General features: G+C 36.3%; 2 protein-coding genes and 1 long non-coding RNA gene across 7 annotated transcripts in view; 2 read left to right on the forward strand and 1 right to left on the reverse strand.

Moving 5' to 3' along the window:
* The window catches only part of LOC141903729 (uncharacterized), a 22,968-nt gene extending 14,676 nt beyond the window's left edge, over nucleotides 1-8,292 (forward strand). The window contains exons 2-3 of the long non-coding RNA XR_012619090.1: nucleotides 7,765-7,907; nucleotides 8,261-8,292. This is a non-coding gene — a long non-coding RNA (uncharacterized LOC141903729). The remainder of the gene's footprint in view (nucleotides 1-7,764; nucleotides 7,908-8,260) is intronic.
* Nucleotides 1-16,855, reverse strand: part of LOC141903728 (charged multivesicular body protein 6-B-like) — a 23,433-nt gene extending 6,578 nt beyond the window's left edge. The window contains exons 1-6 of the mRNA XM_074791988.1: nucleotides 16,683-16,855; nucleotides 8,154-8,263; nucleotides 7,190-7,277; nucleotides 6,643-6,729; nucleotides 6,006-6,071; nucleotides 5,754-5,892 (exon numbers count right to left, since the gene is read on the reverse strand). Coding sequence (XP_074648089.1) covers nucleotides 5,754-5,892; nucleotides 6,006-6,071; nucleotides 6,643-6,729; nucleotides 7,190-7,277; nucleotides 8,154-8,263; nucleotides 16,683-16,751 — 559 coding nt within the window. The 5' untranslated portion in view covers nucleotides 16,752-16,855. The remainder of the gene's footprint in view (nucleotides 1-5,753; nucleotides 5,893-6,005; nucleotides 6,072-6,642; nucleotides 6,730-7,189; nucleotides 7,278-8,153; nucleotides 8,264-16,682) is intronic.
* A 966-nt stretch (nucleotides 16,856-17,821) lies between these two features.
* LOC141904006 (uncharacterized) overlaps nucleotides 17,822-21,151 on the forward strand; it is a 29,832-nt gene continuing 26,502 nt past the window's right edge. For 3 of the 5 annotated variants that reach the window (XR_012619117.1, XR_012619116.1, XM_074792439.1), the window contains exon 1: nucleotides 17,822-17,974. The gene's annotated coding sequence lies outside the window, so the exon portion shown is untranslated. The remainder of the gene's footprint in view (nucleotides 17,975-21,151) is intronic. The other 2 variants (XM_074792440.1, XM_074792441.1) reach the window with 1 other exon arrangement.

Below are 21,151 nucleotides of genomic sequence, written 5' to 3' on the forward strand. Positions count from 1 at the left end.
CGAGAGGATGTATGTCAATTAATAGGATATCACAATCTCTGCCTTGACGAACAAGAGCAACCTCCATTGAAAGGCAAGGGTCTGAAACCCATGACACCACCTAAATCTGGCTCTGCATTACAACAGCTACTAACAAATAGCTTCAATGAATGAACATCGATTGTATCCAGGGTCGAGTTCATAGGGTATATTGGATTCGCTGAAATGGACCCAGGCCAAGGTCCCAGTGTAAGGTTTAAGATTCTCATACATGTACCAGTTGTCCTTTAAACTTCAAGGTAAGTCGTGTAAATCTTGTGGCTGTGGACACCTTAAATCAAATAAGTAGGCTCTGCTGAAGATTCGATTAACTTGTGCACTGAAATATTGCTCTGACTCTTTAAAGGATCAAGTGTAGTAGTCCATTCATCAAAATTCTTATTATGATCTTATTCAATAGTTAGCTAACCCATATACTAGTCAACTCAATCATAGAACATGTCATGAGGCCATCCCAAAACCCGACCGACCCGACTTCAAAGGTACCAAGTGAAAACTTTTCTTCAGGATTCATTGAAATAAATTCTATTTTTGATAGAACAGCCGACCGACTGACCCACTACCGATGTATGAGCTACGTATGTTTGAAGTCAGGTGTGCATCGTCTGAAAACATGCCTCTATTGTGCCTAGTTTAGGTTTTCCAGGAAACTGGCAGTGTTCCAATAAGCTGCTATTCATTCTTAGTGACTTATTAGCTGTAAGCTGAAAATGTTTTTGCGCGCATATATTCAATGTACCGTTTCATTTTGAACACAGAGATGACACTCCAGACGAAGTTAGAATTTGAAAACTATTCTTGAAATCTAGGCTATAGACAGATTACCTGTGCACAACGCAGATTTTTGATATTGTTTCCATATAAAAATGCTGATAAATTTGGTTTTTTTGCCCTAAAATTTTGCAAAAAAATATTTCTCCCTACCTACCGACTCATCGAGAAAACTTAAGAGTCGGTGCTACGGCAAACAGACAATTATTTGGGCTGGCCTGAGCTACAATTTTGCAATTTATTATGAAATTTAAAAATTACAAATTACAAAATTTGTCTTGGTACCAATGTAATAACGAAATACTAAGTAATTCTACCAGTCTATGCCCCCTGGTGACTAGATAGAATAACCAGTGACTTTGAAACTCACCACAATCATAGAACATGTCATGAGCTACAACCTTGCAATTGCTTGTGATAACAAGATATTCTTAGGTACCAATATAAAGTAGAAACACTGAGTCATTCTAGTATTCAACGCCCCCTGGTGACCATATACTTAAATCAATGAGATTGAAACTCACAACAATAATAGGAAATACCATGCGCTACAACTTTGCAACTGATTGTGGTCACAAAATATGCAAAGGTTCCCCGATATAAATAGACAAATTGTATATTATTCAATATTTAACTCCCAAATTGATTCCAATTCCATGTGAGGAGAGGTATCTTATAAGGCAAAAAAACGATAACTTGTTTCTCATTCCCCAGCTGGGTCAGATAAATTAACGGTAAAAAATCGTAAAAATAAAATGCTGCCGGCGAGCCTAGAGTTAATACCTTCTTCTTCCAGCTGGGCGGCTCAATACAAGTAGTATATGGTAACAATTTTAATTGTTTAAAAACAGGTGCCAATAGTGTGAGGTCGGGACTCAAATCTACTACAACACTCCAAGTCTAGTATCTAGTCCACTCCATATGCATCATTTCGACAACTTGTCAAATGACTGTGTGCAAACGAACGAAGGGGGCAAATGAACAATTATAACTTGAACTCTTGTTTCTTAGAAAAATCATTGTTTTTGAAGTTGTAATCTAAAAATAAATCAGAATTACATGCAGTTTGTAGGGAAGGTAATTTATATTTCGTTCATGCCGATGACCATGATTCTTGTCTTGGATTTGGAGAATATATTTCCATTTACTTTTATATTTTTAATTCATAGCACTTACGTAATTAGTATTGTCACGTGATTGAATCATAACTTCCCATTCTAGTGGCGTTTCTTTGATATTTACTAAAGCTTATTCTATAGAACGCTTTCTAGCCACGAGAGAAGCCACAGTAGTTAGGAATGATCCAAGGTTTGGCAGAGTCACTACTAGGCAGAGTCACTTGCTTATTGTTTCCATTCTGGATATTTAGAAAAATAGTTGACATGCCCTCCAAAATTGGGAAAAACAGGAAGTTAGGAATGATGCAACATCCGGCAATCAAACTAAACCTACAAGCCTATTAGAATGGTATTTGTCAAACAGTGAGATTTTCTGACAACCATATCCTGTACTTATCATTTTTCTTATTTTAAAAATTTTCAGTGAAAACTATTTTTAAATAAAATTAAAGGCGGCCTGGTGGAAATATATCAAATCTCATACTTTATTATGGAAGAAGTAAAAATAAAATGCTGCCTGTCGGGTCAATTTTTGGCATACAGCTTTCCTTAATAAATGAGAAACGAGAAACACATAAATAGATTGATAGAAAACATTTATGTATACATGTTGTACATGTATAATAAAATGCAATGTTGCAATAAATTATGCGAGGGGTTAGGAAAAAGCCAAGTTAATGGCTAATGAAGTGCTAACAATAATGAAACATCAAGACTATGAGTTAAAACTTCTTGATTTTTTCCTCAAAAAACTTTTTTTCGACCTTCAAATGGGTACTGATGACACTAAGATGGCAACCAATTTCGTGATAATTGGCTGATCAACAATACCTCATGTATTAAAAGTCCCTTTCCATAGAACACTCATCACAAATTTCAACGAAAAATGGCAAACCAGTAGGAAGCTACAGGATTCAGAATTCAGACCAAAATTGACATTTTTGCGCACAAAAAAGGCCACAAGACGGCCATCTTGAATTCGATTGACCCAATTTTTCATGTACTGATGGACCATTTGATGAAAAAAATATATACGAAAGATCAAGGTAATTCATCGAAGTGTCTTCAAAATTTCCCTCAAAAATGTGTAAAAAGTGCTGATTTTGGCAGACGACATTGGCTGCTAGTTGGCCATCTTGACTGACTGGGCCAGTTTTTTGGCTGAAGATGTGTCTAGGGTAGATACATATGTAAACTTTTTTTCCTTAACTTGGTAGATCAGTGCTTTTTACATAGTAGCTGTTATGGATCCACATATCCAGTATGTGGGGTTACTGGACCATCAATATGAAATTTGAGGGGTATTTGAGGCGCTTTTCTAGTATGATCACCAAATTTCAGGGTCATTTTCCAAGACAAAAACCGATACATAAAACAGTACTAGTAGAGAGTACTTATTGGAATAAGCAAAATACATTTTGGCGCCTACGAATAAGCTTAACAAATTCAACTGTATTCAATAGTTATTCAATTAAACTGTTCGACTTTGTTTTGAGAACTCATCTAAGGTCAGGGGCGGATCCAGGCTGGGAGAAAGGGGGGGCTTCCCATCATATGGTGGGCACTTTATTACTTGTGGCACGTGTTGTCAAACCCCCCTCTGGATCTGTACCTGGGTTTGGGGCTGTTCACAACTGAAGAACGAGCCTTCTTCAAATAGCCATTTTATCACAATAAGTTTCTGAAAACTTTCTATCACAAACTGAACTTATCGCAGAATGCTTGTCTATTGGGTCTTTTAGCAACCAATTTGAAAAATCATCAATTTCGGCATTTTGTATGAATAAGTTTGGTCTTCGACCTTCAGCTCAACTACAAACTTCCAGTAACTGTCTCTAAACCCCTGGGTAAATATTTCTAATCAATTCTTTGCAATCAATTAAGCCTTCCAAAAAATTGTGAAAGCTAGTCTGGACTCTAGGGGATGATAACAAGGCCTATAGCCCACATATGACCATTGTTCAAACTAATTGCCATCCAGTGTGCACTCAGTAATCAAAGCAACTACTGTGATTATCATCAAATAACAATATGCATTCACTCCACCTCACTACAATTTATGAAGGGACAAAAAGATACACAACATCCTTGTAAGGAGATAACCAGATAAATCCCACAATAAATTCAGCCAAGAGTATATATATTTGCGCAACGTTTTGGCTAAAGACTATTAGAGAAAATGAGAATATTACAAGATATTTATACAAGACCAAAACAATAGGAACAGAGTGAGTGAATAAAATGTTGAAAGGGGAATGGATTAAACTAATGACATAACAGCTGGAAAACAATAATAAAATAAGCAAAGGCAAACAAGGGGCAATATAGATTAAAGTAATTTAAAAACAAAAGACACGAACTAAAGTGATTAAAACGTGAGGACACGCTAAGAGGTAATCAGATGGAGGGAATTAATATAAAGGGGGGGGGGGAGAGAAATTTGGAGATCAAAAAGTTGTGAGGGGAGAAACCGTTATTCAAATTAAATCATTGATTATCGCCTTTCATGTTCCATTCTCTTTATTTTCATCTGATTACCCCTTTGGCTGAATTTATTGTGGGCTAAAACTCAAAATTTGAAATGGGTTTTGGAATTTTAGAGGTTTTTAAGGGGCTGTAGGAACCCTGCAAGGTGGCACTCCTTAAAAAAGCTGTACATTATTATGAACTGATTTTGACGAAGTCTTTGTAAGCTTCCTAGTATGATATTTAATCCACCAAGGCAGAAACCTGCTATCGCTGCTTTGCAGCTATACTTCAACTTGAAACTGATTATGGGAATTTTTTACTTGACTGGAATCAATTTCATTGATGGCTGCATAACAACGAAACCCATCAAAAAACTTTTTTCAAACTCAAAATGAGGACTGATGACCCTAAGATGGCTGTCAATTGTGTCACACTTGACTGATCAAAGAATCTGTCTTATATGTTTAAGAGCCCTTCTCGAAGTATATCTATCAAGAATTTCATGGAAAAATGCCAACAGAAAAAGGTCCCGAGATGGTTATTTGTGTCCGATTGACCCAATTTTGGGGGGGATACAAACATAAATGAAAGATCAAGATAATTTCTGAAGTCTGTGTCATGAACTTACGTTGATGGCTTCCAAACTTATGTTACCCCAATGAAAACGGTTCTTTTGGTTATTTAGATAGAAATTTAGATTCATTAACCTGATATATGTATTCTAAGACAAACTTTCAATTTAGTAATTATAAATGCATTTATGACTTAAAGCATATATGAACGTTTCTTAAATAAGGAATTACACATAAAAAAATGGTCATTCAAAACCCTTCCGAACTTCTCATGTGAAATATCAATGCTGTTCATGATATGCATTCACAGTAATAGCAGGGTTCGAATTTCACGACGGCAATCAACGGCTTTTGCCGACGATGTATAGTAAATAGCCGTTGATGTATCTTTGTACCGATGGCTTCAAAATGCCATCTATTAAATTTTCTTAAAAATGTCGCCGACAATTTCAATCACTGACACCAGATTTTGTAATCAAAATTCGGTAAAAATTCTAGAAAGTTTGACATGCAATTGAAAGTTGCAACGGCTGATGCCTTAACTTAATCCTGTACGGTGCTGCCACCTTGCAAAATTCCTGTGCTAGCACCAACAACTATTTCCGCATAACCACAATATCCCCCTGCACGAAATACGTATCATAAATTGTGGGATTGTCATTCATGTCGTAAATAATCCATGTTAAAAATCAAACATCTAGATTTGAAATTTAGAATGAAACTGCAGAGGTTTGCATACTTTTACTGGGATGCAATATATTCACTGGACATGCACATGAATTACCTGGTAAATTTTCTGGTACCGACGGTAAGAGAATCTCTGGTACTGACGGTAACTCTACAGCTGACAATGCGTCTAATTCTGCTAACACATTTAGTTCATCTTCTTCTGTTAAACTTCCACTTAACATTTCATCTATTTCCTACATTCATAATTTAATAATATTACTCATACATACATATCGTTTTACAACCAAATAATCCCTGGGATCCCTATAACCACTTAGAAGTAAGCTTCAGATTTTCAAAAAATTACCCTTTGATATTCAATTCCTTCTTGAGTCTCTTCCATAATTTTCTCAACATCTTCAAGAGACATCAACTAAAGACACAAAAATTGAACAAAAAATTAAACTAGGGGTGCAGAGGCACCATACCCCCTTGAGGAGTTGTTTGAAATGCTCAACATCCCGACAGTTTCAATATTCAACACCCCTGTGGTGTTACAATTTGCAACTAATTGTGGTAACAATATGCCTAGGTACTAATATTATATGAAATACTAAGAACTTAGTAGTTCCACTTGTCAATGCCTCTAATGAAAACCAATGAAATTCACGACATTCATAGAAAATGCTGCGACCAAATACCGATTTTGGACAGGTTCTAAAAAAGCCGCGGCGAATTTACTTAATTTCTTCCAAAACGTGGTATTCAAAGAAAAAAAAAAACGTCATTCGGTTAATTATTGCTGCAGTTTTCGCAGCTGCAGTCGCTGCATTTTCAACGCCACTGCTACATACATTGCTATTATCTTTTGGATATCTCTGCTATACATCTTTCCATGATGAGTGAATATTTAGGGTTCCAGTTTGTGATAGAAATGGCGGGGTGAACAGATCAATGACAGATGCAAGTACGACATAACAAATTGACAGAAAGTAACAATATACCTGATGCATTTTATTGAGCGCTTCATTTCCTTGTTTTAAACCTTGTAAAACTTTACTTTCAATTTGAGAAAATTCTAGATCCGTTACCTATAATAAAGAAATACAACAGTGATGACCAAAATAGATACCATACTTACTTTTCTATACCGGTACTAATCTTTTTTCTCTGCTCATTTCAAAAGAGGTTCCAGAATAAAAAAGTTTTGTTTGTTTCTAGCTATGCCCGCAGATACATCCTTCGCAGGGTGGGATACAAGATTCTTTCTAAGTAAGGGTTGAGTATGTAGTAACTTTGCGTGTCAAAGGTGTAGAGCCACCACTCAGAGCAGCAAATGAAAAGGTTCACTGTCAATTAATCCAATATGGCAACAAAATTTTCATACATTCTTACTGTCTATTATCATAGAACCACTGCAACCGTAAATTTTCGTGTGGTTCAGCCCAAACCAACTTGGACTTATTGATGCAGTTAGTTCGACTGTGCACCTAAAGGTTATGCTGGAGCCATAAAGTGTCAGTTCAACCTTTTCCAAGGCCAAATATTTACCATTTGATCTATACCATCCAGTTGTTTATCTGTTTTTTCCAATAAAGATTCTTGGAATCTTTTTTTCCTAAGAAGTGACTTTGCTTTACTGTAAAGATAAAGACATGAGACTAGGAGGATTAAGCTGACAGTATATTTATTTATCAGCCTTGATCCATCAACTCTGCAAGTATGTCTCAGTGCTATGAAGAGGCTTGTATGCGGATTGACTAATTTAAATAAACAGGTAAACTGTGGTAGTCCATGTAGTTGGGGAGCCGGCTAGCCAAAACACGCTCAAGTATCTTAGACACAAATGAGTTTTATAAAATGTCAGAATTGTTCACTATTGTATGCCCTTGCTATCATTTTATATGAAACAATAAAGATATATAAAAAAGTATACCGTAGATCCATGAAATAAGTGAAATAATCAATGTTGTTTTTATACATTCTATGTAGGCTATGCGTACTCATGCTTTTGTTGATTGTCTGAAGTGATGTCATAAAACATGGAGCTGCCGTAAAATGAAGCATGATTGAGTGGCTAATAAATACCTAATTTGCGGCTAATTATTGACTTTTCTCCTATTCAGGCATTTTCCAGATGGAACAAATTTACACAAAAATATACCGAACTTTGATTTTCACTGAAATCTTTTCTCGCCATATCATCTTCGATTGATTAAGTTTTAAATGGCACTAATCACACATCAAAAGTGTATGGAACAAAAGACAGGTATGGATACACAACATTTTGTGAGCAAGTTATTTCCAAGTCTGCAGAGCCATTATGAAGACTGTTGAAATACAATGAAGTCATAAATCATACATTGATTATGATTGAATCTGAGAAGTTCAAATCTGTAATCACTGTCAGAACGCACATTTTCGTCACCTGATGGATCCTTGCTTGCCACGAGCAGAATCCTGCAACTGTGGACTGCTGAGTCTTCAGCATACTCTCAGTGAGAATAATACTTACTCTTTCAATCCATCCTTCAGTAACTGTTTGGCAATCTGTCGCTCTTTTTCAAGTTGAATACCAATCTTTTTCTGGTATTGTTTCAATTTGTCTCTTTGCTGTTTCAGTTGCTAAAAAGAGAAATCAAGGGAATCAATAGGAAACAGTTGAGGTAAACCCCAGTAAAGGTTAGCATTTGTTTCTAAATCTCAGATAGGAATATTACACTAAGCCTACAGGAAAGTTGGCATGTGAATCGATGGTCACATTTTACCTTGGGTGATTGGGTCGACTTTTTTTGCAACTACAGTCTACCTCGGATGTAACGTAGCAGTTGAATAATCGGAGAAGAAATAATTATTATTTGCCTCCTTAAGTAATATCATACTTCTCTTGATAACTAATTACCTTTCTTTTAGAAGACATTGTGCTGCTTTAAAACACGCGCTACTGACTACAGCGTATTGTGTAGGGCTATGATATGCCTCTACATGTATGTAAGTGCTGTCATGGAAACTATCAATAACTCAGACATGGCAAGTGTGCGTATATACAGTAGTAGGGCTATTGCATTGTATTAACACTTACGTTTTTATCAGTCGTATTTTTTCTCATTTCTTAATCTTTGCGATACGTTACATCCGAGGATAATTAACTTGATTTGACTAATTGGGACCAAATAATTTATATGATATAAGTGATCTTCATTATAAAATATACGGTTTTGGTAAGGCTTAATAGAAGGAAAAAATCGGGACCTGGGAAAGAATACGATATAAGTGAATCTACGGTAAATCCAACGACGTTACATCCGAGGTAGACTGAACTTTCATCAAAGGGTCCAGGGACACCATGCCCACTTGAAATTAAAGCCCCCCCCGGCGAACTGTCACCCTGATATAAGTCACATGATAATATTATGATAACTCCACTAGAAAGTTTGTTTTTGGGCCGTTTTTGCCTCAAAATCATCATTATTTTAATACCAGGCCCCACATTGGGTTCGATAAATCAAAAGTGAAGACTTGTTACAAATATTTGCAGAAACATGTTTGATCGAATCAATTCAAGAAAGAAAAATAGGTCCATGGACCTCAACAGATACAATCTCACCTAAAAAATCACTTCCCCACAGTGTCACAGTTGTGACAATCTTCTGATTGGCTTTTTAAAACTAATATTTCAGCGTTCAGATATTCCCGAAAAAGCTCAAATAAATTTTAACGAGGCCCTTTTCCAAAATTCAGCTCCATAGGATTTGGAGAATGAATGAATGATTTGTATGAATATATGCTTAGTTGCAGTCAAAGGGCCTTAGCTCTGGAAACCATGTCCTTTATATTCGCTCCATTTGTATAGTAATAGGCTAAGTCTACGGCTGGCCTAAAATTTAGTTGCTTGTTGAGAAACCGTTGGCACGTAAGGTACAATAAATAGTTGTTGAATATAATAATAAAATTAATAACCTTTTGATAAATAATATACCTAAAATCGAATCTTTTAAGTGTGGAATTTATAGGACACCTTGCAAGGTCTGGGATAAAGTTAATTATGGCGAAATGGGTCGAAAACCAACTTAACCAACGTTTTTAAGAACATAGATTAGATATTAATTACTTCAAACTAGGGAATGCAGAACTTTGCTAACCCTGTTTTTCAAATATCTCATAATTTTGACTTTGACAACGCCAAATTAGTTTATCCCTGTGATGATAAACATGAACTAGGGGTCCAGGGACACCATGTCTACTTGGGAAGTGGTTTCAAATGCTCAACAATCCATCAATTTCAATATTCAATGCCCCCTGGTGATACTGAAACCAATAACATTGATTCTCACCGCAATCACAGATAATTTCACAAGCTACAATTTTGCAATTGATGGTGATAACAAAATATGTCTAGGTACCAATATAATATGAAAAACTCAGTTATTGAATCATTCAATTTTTTTCCACTTATGAAGCTTCTATTCATTAGAAGTGAAAGCTCGTGCATCAAATAAATAGTTAACCTATACAGTACTACTCGTCTCGTCACTTATGAATGAGGACTGATGACAAAAAGGGTCACAGGAAAGGGTCATTGGACTACATCCAATTTCTCTCATGCTGATGGGCCCTTGGGGGATACAAGGGCCCAGAAGCCTCTGACGCTCATATGCTTCACAAGAAAAATTTTTGTAATTCTAGGTGCTGAGAGAGTTTTCCCAGCATTTGGGGACCATAATAAACTAGTTTAAATTCAGTAATTTTTATGTAGCAGCGATCGTTGGTAGTTTGCTTGAGGCACTTTTCTGCCCTTGGTAGGCTTATTACGTGCATTAAATAGTTCCATATTCTCATCTATTAATAAATTTCAATTTTATCATTATAGCTTAGGAAGCATTTATAAATTTCAATTTTCAAAATATTTTGGTGACTGATAAGTTATGATGATGAAGTTTTTCATCTCGATAGGAGACAAGACAAGGAGCCTATTGGCTCATATAGCTCTGCTGTGTGATTTGAAGAAATAGAAGCTGCATACCTAGGGGGTGCCCCCTTGTGGCCAAATCCAAAAAGGGCTTTATACTTTGTAGGTATTGGTCCATAGACCATTCATACCAAATTTGGACATGATCTGATTAAAACTGTAGGACTAAAAGCAATTTGAAGAAATAAAAACTCCATCTCCGGAGCACCCCCTGGTGGACGAATCCAAAAAAATGGCTGGGCAACTTCATAGGTCTTGTTCCATAAGACATTCAAACATTCGAATTGATCCGATTAAAACTGTAGGACTAGTAGCAATTTGAAGAAATAGAAACTCCACCACCAGGGGCACCCCCCGGGGGACGAATCCAAAAAATGGCTCTGTAACTTTCACCCTTTCCAAAGAATACCCTTCACAAATTGCAATGTGAAATGGCAAACCAGTAGGAAGCTACAGGACTCAGATAAATCTTATCCGTGTTCTGGCTTATAGGCCTATTTGATCCGTTCGAAACTTACCTACAGGTACGTAATAAATTTCCTGTTTCTCTGGGATATTTCGCTTACTTTTTAGGGTACGAACGAACGGACGGACGAAAAGTGAAGGCAATAGCTAAATCCCAAGCGGGCTAAAAAACCATTATGCATAGACCAGTGCAGCAGTTTCATTTCTAGAAGTATGGATGACTGACGACCCTTTGATAAACACGTACATGTGGATTCTAGAAAGTGTCTTTTTAACCGAATCTGACTAGGCCTAGCTGACAAAGTCAGAAAACTAGGGGTCCAGGGACACCAAGCCCACTTGGGAAATGGTTTCAAATGCTCAACAATCTAACAATTTCAATATTCAACACCCCCTGGTCACCATATACAACTAGGGGTCCAGGGACAGAATGCCAAAAGTCGCGAACAACACCTGAATATCCGATATCATTCCAGGTGCCAATGGTAACAATGTTCAAATTCAAGAAATTTCATAAAATGGAGCATTTTCTCTCTTAGTCAACAGGATTAAAGGAGTCTTTTTGGCCAATCCATCTTATTGGTACAGAACTGGAATGATAACGGATATTCACTTGTTGTTCGCGATTTTTTAATTCTTTTAAGACCTAAACGAGGTATGTACCCCAAAAAGTAAGCGAAATATCCCAGAGAAACAGGTCTCATCCATTAATTAATGGACATTAAAACAGAAATTTTTTTGTGTACATTTGTAATACCGGGTACGTTATTTGTTGTGCCTTTTATTTTTTCCTCACAGAAAATTGAATTTGTCTTCTTTGAAATGTGGATTAACATTTTGCAATGTCAAAGTTCGGGATCGCAGTTCATCAATCTCTTCCTTTTCATTTAAGTTGCCTTGGAATAAAGCTGATGGTCAGTTTCGTTTCACAAAGAGTTTTCCCATTAATCATCTATTCAATTTCTTCTGGTCATAGGCTATCCTCTCTGTAAAACTGGGGCCCAGGGAGTCAACGTACATTTTACATGGGATTCTTTCCTAATTTCCTATATTTATTATTGAGAAATTCCCCTAATTTCTCGATAATCCTGAGAAATTTTCGGAACGTTTTATCCATTAAATAGGAAATTTTCTAGTGTTCATTATATATATATCCCAGAATATTGGAGTAATTTCTTTCACAGTAGTCAATGGGTGCTAGTATTTTATCTTGATTTGCATTACAGGGTATAGGCGTATAGTAAAATTAGATCAGTGGTTGTAAGGCATCCGTCACTTAGATTTCATCTATTACATATTAATGTTAATTATTACTATCTAGGCTAAATAAAAAGACAAGTAAAAATGCAGATCCGCACCTCTCGTGATTGACGCAATCTACTGAATTACAAATCACTGTTCTAACTTCAGAATGTGTCACAGAATCCAATGCAGTGATTTATTTTATGATATCTCTTCTAGAAAGCAGATTATTGGCCCGGTTTTTATCTCAGAATCGTGACAATCTTTCGATAGGACGCCATATTGGATAAGGAAATCTTAAGTGAAGATTTGTCTTAAGTAGGGTTTTCAAGTGAAAATTTTCCAAACACTATACAAACAATTTAAAAAGCCTAGATGAAAGAAGGGTTTAATATAAGATCATAGCAATTTACAGAACTAAAATCGGTCAAGCCATTCAAAAGTTATGAAGGAATTTGTCGGCTGAAAATCACACTTCTCAGCCATAGAGTCTTCATTAGGAAATGAACTAAAGGTCACAAGGTCAAATGGTGACCAAATGATCAATTTCTTAGTTAAGAAATAATTGAAATGAGAAAAGAAACTTGTACATCTTTGGGAATTGTCATCCGATTTCAATCAAACTTTGGAAAAATACAGAATAATAGTTTTCCTATTGATTATAAAACTTAAAGTAATTATTAATTAAGCCAATTAAGGGTAAAAAGCTTAATTAATTGGCTCATTGCCATTTCCAGGTATTTATCAGCTAAAAACAAAGGATAAATGTTTACTTATTTGTGTTCGACTTCACAGGGACAAATATATCCGACTATAATTTACCACAGACATCGCAACACATTAAAGTTGGTTGCCATGGTAACCACAATAGCAACAATTGATATTTGGGATTAAAATGGTTGCCGGCGCTCGGAAAGTATTTCAAACCCAAAAACGTATCATGATTGGTTTACAAACTGATCGTATTTACCCCAGCTTCCTCTATTTAATCAGGATTCATGCATTCAGTTGATTGGTAAGAAAATATTAGTGATCCAGTAAGAATTTTTGAATTTCAAATTTAGGCCAAGTCACGTTAGGCCTATTGGATCCTCGTAGCTAAAAAAGATCCAGAAAGAACCTTTATGGTATATAAAGTACTTGAAGAAGGATCTATTAATTGAAACTTTTATCTTTTGCAGGTCACTCTAAGAACTATGATGTTAAATAAGCCAACCCCTCTTAAAAGAATCATTATGCAAAATGTAGGCCAAGTCCTAAAAGCTTTAACTCTCACTGAGATGGAGTTATTCAAACTGCAACCATCTTATCTAAATAAGCTTCAATATAGATATTTTAATGGAATTGTGGATTGAGAATTTTATATGAGCAATAAAATACAGCAATTATAAATTTTGTGGCGGCCCAAGTCCAAGGAAGATGATAATTGACTACGAGTGGAGTCAGCTTTGGCCGTTTCAATTGTAGCTTGAAAAACATAAATAAATGATTTTTTGATAAATAAATATTGTATTTTCATTTCAGTTTAGGTTTTTTATGTGGACTTTTTTATTGGGGAGAGGCAGGGGGGTTCATCTTGCTGCTTTTTCAGTGTGACTGTGATTGATGAGGTAGGCCTAAGGCCTTCAGAATGACACACGGGATTTCTTGAGCTTTATCGGCGACATCTTCCCCAAAGTTGCTCAAAATAAAGTAATTATCATAAATTTCATTGATTCTGAGAGAAAATGACTTAAAACAACTTAAAACTAGCATAAACAGCTGATTTACACCACAGGGGCTCGTATCAGAGTTGTAGGTAATGTAAAAACGATAATCTGTTAATCCAATGTATATAGAAAATATAAAATAACAAGGGGGCTAACGACGCTCACAAACTACTCAACTTCAGTCGCTTACTTTTTCGTTATTTTTCATCCGATTTTGATAATCCAGGCATGATATGAAAGCTAATACCTTCCTGCTTCTAACGAAACTAATCCCGTTAATTTCCGATGAATAGTTCGTTCAAAGACATATAATTCACGAACTATTCATCGGAAATTAACGGGATTATGTTCGTTAGAAGCAGGAAGGTATTAGCTTTCATATAATGCCTGGATTATCAAAATCGGATGAAAAATAACGAAAAAGTAAGCGACTGAAGTTGAGTAGTTTGTGAGCGTCGTTAGCCCCCTTGTTATTTTATATATACTATATACATTGGATTAACAGATTATCGTTTTTACATTACCTACAACTCTGATACGAGCCCCTGTGATTTACACATGTAAAAAAACGCTTACGCGAACCCGGAAGTGAATGAAAATGCCCGGATGTAGCAATTTTGTCGATGCTTCCCAAATTTAACCCAAAAGTCGAGAGCGATGGCTTAACGAATCAAACTAAAACCTTTTGCAATATACACTAAAACTACTATATTTTTCCACCTGGGGGAGAACTAATTTCTAAATTTCATAATTTGATGAAATATATTGCGTTAAAATCTTTTAAGTGTCGCAAAATCGGTCAAATTGCCGGTACAAACAAGTACGGCATATCTGGATGTCAATCGAGAAGTTTTGAAAACACCTGTCAAGGTTTCGTGATCCCCAGTCCGGCCCCTTTTCTGCAGTATCGCCTAGAAGATGGGCATCTCAAAACTGCATTTTTCGAAATCCGCGGTGAAGAGTACACGCGCACCTGTCAATCAACAATCTAAAGTTGGCTGGAGCTTGTAGGCTAACTCACGAACTACGCCGCGCATCAACATGGAATTTTCAACACAGTAGGCCCTACAAGATGCTTATTATCTTTCCTCGAAAATTTAGTTCAAGTAAATCGGATGACAATTACAAGATTTATCAAGTTCATAACTTTTGAAGTGGGAAAAAACGGCACTATGGCCGGTTTAGGTCACATGATCCGAAAACCCTATCTTCCCTATCTTTAGTTAGTTACCTAATCGTTGGTGGTAAGCTTTTTATAATCGGATGGGCTTATACCAACGTTAGGGATGACAAGGACCAAAACACGGTTGAAAAAAGTAACACTTCAAAAATATACTTTCTATTCACTTCAGTCCACAATTAATGGCTTAATTCACAAACTTACACAGGTACCTTTCGAAATAATCCAATTTTATGTATGTTTCGAGTGATTAATCAACATTATTTTGAGAAATTAATTAATTTCTCCACAAATTTCGCCATTGGCCGCCATTTCTCTGTATTGCACATGTGGCATGATAAGACAAGGGGACCTACAAGGATTTATATAAAACTTCCAAGACGAAACGACAATTTTTATTTTTGATGGTTTTCTAACTTTTATTTCAAGTCTTCGTGTTTTCCATAATAAATAATGAAATAATAAATTTCTGGTAAAAGAAAAATGTGAATAAAAATTGATTTTTTAATTTTTTTAAATTTCGTCGTTTCGCTTTGTTAGTTTGTGCTGTTGTCCTGGCCTCAGTCCACAGGTGCCAGCACCTCCAGTAATTTTCAAAATGGCAGCTGTTGACTGGACGGAAATTTACTCTCACTTTACGGCCGATTTGCACAGGGATTAAGATCGTCAGGTGAGGTGTTATAGGTATCAGACAAACTACGAATCTGTTGTGCGTCGATTACAACAAAAATGAGACAGATATCTTAAGAGACAATGAAATGCCAGGCAAATTACTCGTCAGTCAAATTGGCTGACGAAGATTTCATACAAAAATGACCTTCCCATTCCTGACTGTGGTTTGAGAAAATATCCGATCGTGAAACTAAACCACAGTCAGGTTACTGACTACCCTATCTTAAGTTATTACTGAAACGATGTGAGGGTAATCAGTACATAAAGCTAATCAAATTTTTGTCAACTATCGCTGGGGTTATGCTAACCAAATATCAAGATATCATCGTTGAAATAGACAAGAAATTTATATTATTTCTTCCTCAAAATGAGTGGGTCATGAAACATTGTTTCACCAAATATTCTAAACAAATCTTCACTTTAGATTGACCCATCCAATATGGCGTCCGGTTCAAAAATCGTGAGGATCTCGAGACAAAATCCAGGCTAAAATGTACTTTCTAGTGTAGATACCATAAAATAAACTAGTGTACTGAATTGCTGACATTTTGGGTCTGAATCAGTGATATTTAATGTAATTGATTGAACCATTTACGAGAGGTGCGGATCTGTTCTTTTACCCAAAGGTTAACTATCTTTCAAATTCAGCAAAATAGCGTTTTTTCATTCAAAACGTTTATGTTTTTAGAAAGTCTGGAAATCAAATAGTTGGCCAGTAAGTAGTAGCTAAATGACTGCTATTTTGGCACCAAAATACCCACAAGATTAAGAAGGCTACTAAAAATACTAAAATTAAATGATTGTTACCAGTACTGCTCTGTCCTGTTCAGTTACTCGAGATTCGTGTTTCTTTGACTTTCCGAATAAAGCACCCATTTCATCCAAGTTATAACAGTAAGGCCTATTTAATTCTTGCTTTCAGGGTAAATTGAATTGATCGATTGAGGGTGAAACGGTCAATATAAATTTATTTTCATTTATTTCCGGGTTGGACTAAGGGAGCATCTAAAAATTTTGTTTTTGTTTTTGTTAATCGGTTTTTTAAGCCAAAGTTGGAACCATTGATTTTCTAATGAGAGACTATAGACAAAGATAAGACACCTCACGAGTGTGTATTTCGATCACAACTTTTCATTGAAAAATGAAATATCAAAATTACAAGTGGAAAACCTATTAAAATTAAACAAAATCAATCTAAAATACCAACGGCATCTAAAAGAAAGACAGTTAATACTAATGCTTGTAATACATTTGAAACTGCAATTCAATTCAATGTTCTTGCACCACAATAAGTCGATAGTTCGGCAGTCTTGAATCAGGCCGCGGGATGCCTTTACCCCCCTTCCGCGAGTTCATCTTCACCCGTCAAGGGATTCGAACCCACTACGCTAAAGCTGTTCCCCGAACCCCTTGACCTCACGAGTCGTTGGAGTCGTTACTACTAGCCGAACAGAATCCGGTCGTACCAATCACAGCGCTTGTAACAAACCGACAGTAGACTTCTGTTGGTTTTCCCGTTAAATGGACCAATCAGCGAAGGTTTTACCGAATATAATAATAATGAAATCGCGCTTCGTGAGGCCAGGGGGCTGGTGGAAGCGAGTCCGGGAGTAATACTGGACCCCTGGCAAGCGAGGATGCCGCGAGTTATATTCAATTCAATTCAATTTCAATTCAATTCAATATATCTTTATTGTCCTTTGAGTAATATAAAATACAAGTCAGGTTTTTTTTTTACAATAAAGATGAGAAAAGGGTAAAATACAAAATTTATAGGAAATCGTACTAAAAACGCAGTTGAAAAATATGAATAAACATTTTTTTTTTAAATAACAATAACAGTGATCGATTATTTACATACGTTATATGATATGCTCCCTAACGGACCAGACTAGACTGGTTGCCGGTCTCATACTCCATTTTACATTTTCGCCGCATGTCAAACATGTCACGCAGGCTTAACATGATATTGTAGGCCTACTAGTAGAAACGTAAACATCTACGTATCGTGTAGTCTGAATACCAGTCGTTGTTACGGTTCCCTACTACAAAGTTGTTTGAGGAACAACGGCTACTACTAGTAGCCCTAGTAGTAGTAGGTATAGTATAGTGTACCGGTACCCTTTTTTTATTCTCGAATGTTGCTTAAAAAAGATAATCTTTCAACTGCCCACATTTAATTTTACTATTCTTACGATACGCTTCATTTTTCAGTCAGGAACACTTTCCAAAAACGGCTTATTCTGCCAATTTCGGCGTTTTCCGCCAATTACGGCAGAATCAGCCGTTTATGGATCACTCAGTTTTGAAACTTTCACAGTCGTTTATGGCTTAATCAGCCAGTTTCAGCTCACTAATTTTCGAGTTTTGCTTTAAAGTTTTTTGCGCACTTCCGGTTCAATTAGCGCATGTTGCCGATGACGTCATAATCGCGAGCAGACGAGTACGATAAGCTTTCATATGACGCTAGGATGGAAATTTTTGAGCTAGGTAAAGTGGTCAAATTTACGTTTTTCTAAATGATTACGTCATATGAAGCCCAAAAACTCCGGGAAAACTCTCAAAACTACTACAGCATGAAACAAGTTTATTAATCATCTAGTTCTAAAAACTATTATAAAGTTTTCAAGTAAACGTTGCCATGGGTACACATAAAAACATTCGCCATTTCTGGCGTATTCCGCCGTTTTTGGCGTAGTTAGTTTTATAATCATAAACTATTAAGCCATTATTGGCAGTCCACTTGTTATATAAAAGGATTCCCCCACCCACTTAGACGTTTCCCCTAGTGTCTACACGGTACTTTTTTCGGAATAAAATAATTAATTTGCTGAGGTGAACGGATGTGTAAATATGATATGTTAAAAATAAAAATAAAATTATTATTATAATTATCATTCTCATAAGACAAATCAATCATGGATGTATAAACTAGTGTATCAAAAATCTAGTTTTAAGTTTTGCCCATGGTCTTATCTTGCCTAATAAAGCATAGAATGGTTGAGGGATATATTGGACTGCATATGATGTTGGTTAATTGAAGGTAATTAACATCTTCGATGCCTCCAAGCTAATTGATGGATTCTTGTGATGGATAGTGATTGAATGAATTGGTGGCCGATGACGTTACAACTCAAAATCGATACAGCTGTATCTAGACTCATTTCAAAATACAACAAACATTTTCGAAACAATTTGGGATACATGTATGTATATATTTATTTCATAGAATACAGGTATACAGAAAGAACAGAATTCAAATACATTTGCCATCGGAAACCCATACATTTATATTTAATTCTTTCTTGAAGCCTGGAACGGATCAATAAGATTAATTTTTCGGCGAAAATATACAAATGTATGCCAGCAGAAAAGCGATGATGTCATAATAGGGACTCCCATCGAACTAAGCATTATAAATAGCACCTGTAAAACTATCTAAGCTAAAAACGCCGTTTCTGGCGATGTAGTTTTAAAAACTGTAACAGCTGAAAAGGGCAGAAATGGCGTTTTTTAAGAACAAGCCAAAAATGGCAGAAAACGCTGATTTCGGCTAAATTGGCAGAAGCAGTTTAAAACTGAGTAATCCATAAATGACTGATTCTGCCGTTATTGGCGGAAAACGCCGAAATTGGCAGAATAAGCCGTTTCTGGAAAGTGTTCCTGACTGTTTTTGCAGCTGCCATTTCATTATCTCATAATAGGCTAAGTCTTAATTAATTTTTTAAAAAGTTGTACCTACCGATTTCTATCGCGTGCGTGGTAAATCGATTGCCCTACTCTCTAGAACAGGAACATGAACTTTCTGCGGTTGAAAAGGCCGCCATTTTGTTTTTTCAGTGTTGTTGCAAACGAATCAAAAGGCATTAGGGCCAACACAAGTACCAAATGTAGCTTACTCAAACGTACAGGCGAGTAGGTTCGCATTTCAAGATGGTGCCTAGTGCATATGTTGATAAATCAAAACACAAAATGGCTGTTGTTACAATCGCAGAAAGTATAGGTTGCGGTTCAGTCACTTATTGAAGGCGATTCAATTTGTACCACGTGCTCATACGTGGCTGTCGAATTCGAATTAACCTAGTTGCTTAAACAAAAATGCCTAAAACGTCTCGAGGAAGCGATTTGGTTAAATAAATGTGTTGCTTAAATGGACGATTCGATCTGTGTGGATATGAGTTGCTTAAATAAGAAGGCCTTTAATGTTCCACTGAGGATCAATAAAGCTTTAATTGAATTGTCTCTGAGTCGTTATGAAATTGAGAATTGAGAAAAAAATACAAAATTCAAATTGGTGCCTTATCTAAATGCAAGTTTTTAATAAATACTTAGCCTAAATTTTCATGACTTTAAGGTGTAAGCATTTCACTTCCAGGTGCGGATTCAGACAGTAGCATTTAAAGGCACGTGCTATAGTCATGAAAGTTTCATGCCCTTGGCATTCCTTGGATATTGCACACACTCAGCAATTTTTTAGATTTCTTTGGGGCTGTTATGGATTATGCCATTAGTTTGAAGTTCTGTACAGTTGATCCTGGAACCGCCCCTGACTTCGCTAGTGGACATGGTGTCCCAGGACCCCTAGTATACTGTATTGAAGGATTGCTCATAGGCCTAAAGGTGTGCAATGGCACCCCTTAACCCATTAGACGCGGCGACTTCATATAGGCCTATATGTGTCTAATGTGTCGAATAACAAATCCTGAAAACTACTGATAATGATGCTTTACTACAACCATTAGTTAGTTTGAAGATAATTATACAGGCTTTCTATTGCTGTATAGATTTTGTCAATAATTGGTCAAAAGTTTGGCCTATGACCCCCCTCAAACTATAAGTGGTGCTATAGTACAGCGTACATTGGCGATCGTTCTGCGGAGATACAAGTCGAGCGTTGATGGACGTTCTGCGGTTTACTGGGTTAAAGAAAACCTGGTGGAGGGTCATCATCAGTCTTTAAATCTAAACATCAATCGTTTTCAGATTTGACATAGGGCCTAATTCAGCAGTGAAGCTGTGCGAATCGAGTGATGACAATGCAATACAAAAGGATAAATTAGTTTAAACTTTATTTGCCACACAGTTGAAACTCTTACATGATTCTGTTTCATATGGAACCTGTCAGCCGCGAATCCAGAGGGGGGGCAACCAAAAATAATTTTCAATCGTTTTCTTGATGGAATGTAGGCCTACTCGAGGCAAAGCGGGCGGACAGTACCACATCGGCCTAATCGATACCATATCATATGTTTGGCCAAACAATATGCCGTATATGC

This window comes from Tubulanus polymorphus, chromosome 4, assembly GCF_964204645.1.
Source record: "Tubulanus polymorphus chromosome 4, tnTubPoly1.2, whole genome shotgun sequence".
NCBI classification, from domain to species: Eukaryota; Metazoa; Nemertea; class Palaeonemertea; order Tubulaniformes; family Tubulanidae; genus Tubulanus; species Tubulanus polymorphus.